The following is a 6,752-nucleotide window of genomic DNA, read 5'->3' as shown; positions in this document are numbered from 1 at the left end:
GTTTAATCTCCTTCTATCTCTATCTCTCCTTACCACATCCCTTTGCATCCATCCTCGTCGCACCACAGACGCGCAGCGGAGGAATGTGTGTTTTGCCGTGTTGTATCGGGATTGATTTTTCCAACCCCCCAAAAGCGAACTGAAGCTCTCGGCGTGCGTGACGTCACCTGGGGTCGTCTAAGTTCATTCGGAGATTGAACTCGGACAACACGGAACGCGTTGTTGTAGACTGCCTTCTCAGTCGGAGGAAGAGACAGCGGCCCTTCTCCGCCCTTGGGTTATCAACTTCTCTCTGTTTGGACTTCGAAACGTCGCAGTCCAAAGACCAATAAGGCATCCTAACAAACTCCGCGTTGCGGTTACAAACTCTCCATAATCTATCATCTTCATTGTAGACATGCCATGCATCCATTAGAACTTTTAATGAAACACCGATCTGCTAAAGAGAATCTGAAACTTTCACACATCGAAATAAGAAACCCTATAATTTCAATTTAAATATTTGTCTTCTACAAAACTATTGATCAGCATTAAACTATAATAGTAGTCATTGATGTAAATACTTGACGCAACTAGTTCTGAGCTTTGAAACTTCTCAGTTGAAACGATTCTAAACTTCTGGTTTTACTACGTTCCATGTGATCTTCATTGCAAACCTATAAAGAAACTTTGAACTTCATATCTAAAGCAACTAGTATTGAGCACGAGTATCTAAATATTAGGTTAGATAATGTTAGGTTTGATTAGGTAACCTCATTTCTACATAATAAATAAAATTTACCTAAATCAAAATATATTAAATTTTTCATTTATACTTAACCTTTTTCCTGGATTTCGTGACCCTCTGAATCTGCTACCTTTCAACCTCAAAAACAACAATCTCCATAGCAACCTAAGTAAATACTCGATGAACGTGACTGAAGCCATTTGTTTGCTATAGTTAGTATTCAAGACTAGTTTTCTTGCGGATTCGTATTGTGATACAAGAGACGACATGCAAATCAAATGAACTAATTATCCATTAGAAAACGTAAATAAATTCAATTTTATTGCGTACTAAATCGAATTATGTCCAACAAGCTCAAATTGGAAACAATTGAAAACAATGTATGAATTATCTATAGATATTTTAATATTTTGTACATGTTTGGATTAATTATGTAAATTTGATAAAATTAAATCTGTCAAAATCTTATAAGATTGTCTTGATATAGTATACAAATTCAAAACTAGTTTTATTAAAATGACATAAAAATTGACGATGACAAATAAAAGTGACAGTTGACAAAATAATAATGAAGGTTATAAAATATGAAATATTTATCACACATGAGAAATTTGTACGGTTAATCCTGAATAATTGGAAACAATTGAATACAATGTATGAATTATCTATAGATATTTTAATATTTTGTACTTGTTGGATTAATTATGTAAATTTGATAAAATTAAATCTGTCAAAATCTTATAAGATTGTCTTGATATAGTATACAAATTCAAAACTAGTTTTATTAAAATGACATAAAAATTGACGATGACAAAAAAAAGTGACAATTGACAAAATAATAATGAAGGTTATAAAATATGAAATATTTATCATATATGAGAAATTTGTAAGGTTAATCCTGAATAAGTAAAGTTACCTAATACAATATTTAAATAAACCGTTAAATTCCCAACAAAGGAATGCACAATGTGAGACGTACTGAAGTATTGAATTATGTCTGCTCTTCGTACATCCTTGTATAAATACAAAATTGAGAAAAGAAAAACGACAATTCGTAAGAGTATTTGCGGAGTCTGGAATTTTTAATATGCGACGGCTAGATGGGAATCAGCGAATAATGATGGAAAGCAAAACAATCTGCAGACAAAAATAAAGCACGGTCCGACGTCGAGAAGGGTGAGGAAAAGGGAGGTTCTGCGAATTCCGCACGAAATTGCCTTCTCGCGCGAATTTTCGTCTTTACGGTCTTCACATTTATTTTTGTTATACGTGCACCGCCACCCCTTGTTCGTGTCCAATCTCCACCCCAGCTCTTCATTTTTATCGCTTAATTAATGCAACCCTTGTGTTTTTATTCCCTTTGCACCTTTAACTACCGCAGTTATTCTGTCTGCTCAATATTTAATTTCTTCTAAACGAATATTAACATATTCATTTTTATAAGACCTAGAATGATAACTTGAGGAATCTTGTAATAATCCCAATATACAACACGTTAATATCAAACTATAAATATATAAGACCGAGAATTGAGCCTTGAAGAATCTCCCAACTATGAATCAATCCTCCATCAACTAATTTTATTTCATTCTTAATATTACTCTAGTTATTTTTCTTTTCATAATATTTATTATTTCCATGGAAACGTGCTGTGCGTTTCGCAAAAAGGAAACTCGACTCTCGTTTCGCTCATTTTCAAAGCTTATTTATAGACGTGACATGCACTGCACATCGCTCTGTAAATAATTTACTTAGTACTTATAGCTTTTAGAGTAATTACTTTACGTACATCGCGTTTCAGCTTTTAAGACACTCTTCTACACCCATTTTCTGCTTATAATATACAATAATGTTCAAGGGTGTACAATAAACTGTAATTATACCTAACAAATTTATTACTTACATTAAAGTTACCTCAAATTATACATTATCTACTTAACCTAACAGTTGACAGTTACTTAAAGGTATCTATAAAGTTATACAAAAAAAAATGACGTTTACGAAAATTGACAGTTGACAAAAATATTAATTAAGGTTATAATGTGATAATTAAAAGTACTAAGTACAAAAAAAATGACGTTTACGAAAATTGACAGTTGACAAAAATATTAATTAAGGTTATAATGTGATAATTAAAAGTACTAAGTACAAATAAAAATGACGTTTACGAAAATTGACAGTTGACAAAAATATTAATTAAGGTTATAATGTGATAATTAAAAGTAGTAAGTACAAATAAAAATGACGTTTACGAAAATTGACAGTTGATAAACATATTAATTAAGGTTATAACGTGATAATTAAGAGTATTAAGTACAAATAAAAATGACGTTTATGAAAATTGACAGTTGACAAAATAATAATATACAATTTTTTAGCGTATTTCCATATGTATTATATTTTGACATTTTAATATGGAAATAAAAGTTTTAGTTAACAACAATTATAAAATAATTTAAATATTTGATGTTTACGAAAGTTGACAGATTAAGACAGATTATAATATAATAGTTGAAAACTGAACAAAACTAAAAACAAATTAAAGTATTTTGTAACATAAAAAAATAATGTTTACTAGTCAATTAAAATTTGCAGCGTTGAATTCAAAACCAAGATCAACGCTTACTTGACGAAAAAATAAAAACCGTGAGAAAATGAGGTTTTTGCAAGCACCGTAATAATTTGATATCAAAATAATAGACTTTTTACCTCATTGTAAGTATTTACTCATAAATTATACTATTCTTCAGATTAAAAGATTAGTTTTTGAACAAGATATTGGGTATTTTCATTTTGTATAAAAACAAATAGTATAAATAATTACTTATATAAATTATTTACTCATTACTTCTACTATTGTTATAAACTACATTTTATAAGCTTGTACTAAAGCCGAATTTTATAAAATGTTGGGTATTTACACTGAAATGTTAAAGCATAGACAAAAACAATTTGACGTATGTGAACGGTAGGTCATTCGCAATCTTTTGTTTTCCTCGTCGCTAAGCGAGGACAAACATTTGAAATATCTGTTGACTCCGTGGATCACCAGTTGACATTGGTGGAATTGTAAGCGGTTTTCCACTTCTTCTTCGTCTTCTTCTCACCTGTCACTTCCGGTTCTTTTTGTTGTTGTCGTCGTGTGCATATGCAATTTGATCCTGTTCAGTTCACGGTTGAATTCTGACCTGCTCCACTCGACCTCAGTAGCGAGCACCTTGCTTGTCCCATTAATATTTCAATTTAATCCATATCCATGTTCATATATTAAAGAATTTAATTACAATTTCAACAGCTTATAACAATAAAATGAGAAATACCACAAGTTTAAGGAAGGGCTCATTGGAAAGGCCAAAGTTTTTTCTTTAATTTGCATATTCGATTATCAAATTCACCTGCGTGGTTACTGAGTAATTAAATAAAACGTAAACTCATGTAAAAAAAATATTGTTATATTTCAGTTAATAATTAACTATACATAATAATGATTGTATCAAATTAAAATACTCATTGATGTCTGAAGAAGATTCCATTGAACTTTTTGTAATTATTTCGACATGATTTCGGAGTGTTCATTGTGTGCGTTTGGAGTGGACAAGCTGTGAGATTCGTATCGCTAAAAATAGATGCATCCTGCATGCATGCACGCAAATTGAGGAACGTAACGAGAAGATAATGGGTGGCCTCTCTCGCGTCTACAGAGTAAATAACCCGTGGAGATGAGGCCCAATGGGCAACGCAACGATCCAACCAAAACTTCTTGATCGGATGAGGTCAATCTCCTAATACAAAAAAATTACTTTCTTCAAAATTATTTACCTAATTTTATCAATCCAGAAAGTAAAAGTTGAAGAATGACATTAAAACTATAGAGTTTTAATAATAACCTTGTAATTATGTGCATATATTTACAATATTTTATTACATTATTTTTTGTCAGTGCATAACTATTTTTTTTATATAATTTATGATTTCCTGCCAAGTTAATCAATTCTTGTAAAATAAAGTTCAAAGTTTATTTTATTTCAGTTGAGATTTACAATGTAATTAATGTTAAAGTTTATGTAATCAGCTTAATCTTGAGATTTGTTGACAATTAATGAAATTAAATAGATCTAGAAAGTTACGTTTCTTAAGTCCATTTGGTTGATAACTTTTGTCAATAAATTGAAATGTCAACAATAGTTTTGTTGATGTTTTTCAATGTTTTATTCTTTCTGGGTTTGCTTATTCCGTTAGATCTGGTTGTAATAATAAGATATAAGTGTTGTTTTATTAATTAGGATTGAATTTCGTTAAATATGTGGCTTTAATACAAGCTTATTAAAAGTTTATAATTGCAGTGATTAATCTTCATTTAAATATTTAAATTTTTAATTAAGTATTGCCAACGATCAGCGTTCCAAGCTGTTGGTCATCCTGCACAAACATAACCTATAATCACGTGGATTTGAAACTGGTGTGTGTGTATTGCTGAAAAAAACGGAAACAACAAATGGTTTTTCAGGAATTATGAGTTGAGATCGATCTGAAAGTGCTGCAGTGAACTTCGTTCGTGGCCAATTGGCTTCGTTGCATCAGGAAAATGGAGGAGCCCAAAAAGAAGAAGAAATCGAAGAAGAGCGACAAAAAGAAGCGAAACGTGGGTACACCATAATTAGTTCACATCATTTTATTTAATGAAAATTGCACAATTCCAATGATAATACCACACCATTAAGTTCTCAGTTTAGTCGAGACCCAAAGTCAATTGCTAAATTACACCCTTGCAGCCAATTGGTAATTTTTGTAAATAAATACTAAACTGTGGAATGTTTGCTTTTAGGATTCAGATGTGGAGGTAAAGGTGAAGGATGAAGAAGTTTCCATGATACAGACGGAAGAAGCTGGACTTAACAATAATGATACACACAAGAAGACGGGGAAGAGAAAAAGTAAACACATTGAATGTCCAGTGAATGAGAAGAGGATTAAAGTTGAGGAGACGAGTGAGATTGAAGATGAGGATGCGCCGGATTGCAGTTACAAAGGCGAGGAGGATGTCCGGATAGCAGCTGAAGGATGGGAGAATGTTGATGTTAATGATTTGTTTGATTTTGATCAGGAGCTCTCATCGGATGATGAGGTTTATTATTTGAGGGTTTCGGAAAAGTTGGATCCGCTTTCGCTGGTCGGTCGGAAACTTGCGTTTAAGGAAAACAAATCGTTGGATATTGACGGTGATGAGTTTAAAGTTAATTTCGATGGAAACAATGCGCCGAAACTGAATTTGTTCGCGCAGAAATCGGGCGGTTTGGATGTGCGGCATGTTCAGACGTCCGGTTGTTTTACGATTAATCCGGAGACGGAGCTCGAGGACGTTAAGTGTTTTGTATCCAAGCAGAAAGCGAGCACGGTACCTGAGTTCCCAAACAGTTTGCTGAAGCAGAGGCATCCTCTGTTCGGTATACAGTATGAAGAGAAAATTAATCTTGATAAAGACATCGTTTCGAAACTGGAAGCTTCCAAGTCTGCCCCGAAGTCATCCAGCAAGAAGAAGTCGAAAAAGAACAAATCGGTGTGCAACGAGGACATTTTTACCATGCTATCCCATCACAAGAGTTAAGAATTTGTGGAAGACTTGAAGTGTCTTGTTTATTTGGAAGTTTTTTTTCTTTTCTTTATCCTTCGTTTTTAATGTACATTTGAATATACCGATGTAATTTTAAGCCAAGGAAGGCGTAATTTTAAGATAATTAAATTTATATATAAAACAATTTTATTTTAATCTTATTTTATTTATATTTCTTATTGCAGTTTTCGTTAAAAATCAAATATACATTGAGGAAACAAAACATGAAATCAAAGTTGCTTGAATCTTATGTAACTTAGTTACCAAAACAAAATCATGTTGTTGTTATTGTGTCATAAGCAGTTTCAAGATTTCTACCTCACTGTATCAATTAGAAATGATTGTAAATACACTTTAATTACGTAATTTTGAGTAAGTTTTCTTTAATTACTTTCAATTTAAATCTAGTCTAAA

The 6,752-nt window shown here is 31.9% G+C and overlaps 1 protein-coding gene across 1 annotated transcript; it reads left to right on the top strand.

The window, feature by feature from the left end:
* The first annotated feature begins 5,148 nt into the window (after nucleotides 1-5,148).
* Nucleotides 5,149-6,481, top strand: LOC108561195. Its single transcript, XM_017919041.1, has 2 exons — nucleotides 5,149-5,369; nucleotides 5,553-6,481. The coding sequence occupies exons 1-2, from the start codon at nucleotides 5,313-5,315 to the stop codon at nucleotides 6,330-6,332; spliced, it is 837 nt and encodes a 278-aa protein (XP_017774530.1). The 5' UTR covers nucleotides 5,149-5,312; the 3' UTR covers nucleotides 6,333-6,481.
* The last annotated feature ends 271 nt before the right edge of the window (nucleotides 6,482-6,752 follow it).

The sequence above is a fragment of the Nicrophorus vespilloides genome, unplaced genomic scaffold (genome assembly GCF_001412225.1).
Source record: "Nicrophorus vespilloides isolate i.1.1-1 unplaced genomic scaffold, Nicve_v1.0, whole genome shotgun sequence".
Taxonomy (NCBI): Eukaryota; Metazoa; Arthropoda; class Insecta; order Coleoptera; family Silphidae; genus Nicrophorus; species Nicrophorus vespilloides.
Note: the sequence above shows the minus strand (reverse complement) of the source record. Positions and strands in the feature narration are given on the sequence as shown.

What these genes read in the sequence shown, in the direction of transcription:
- LOC108561195 (XM_017919041.1), top strand. Translation starts at nt 5,313, where the DNA reads ATGGAGGAGCCCAAAAAGAAGAAGAAATCGAAGAAGAGCGACAAAAAG. An exon ending in GCGACAAAAAGAAGCGAAAC is followed by an intron (nt 5,370 to 5,552) that starts GTGGGTACACCA and finishes GTTTGCTTTTAG; the next exon opens with GATTCAGATGTGGAGGTAAA.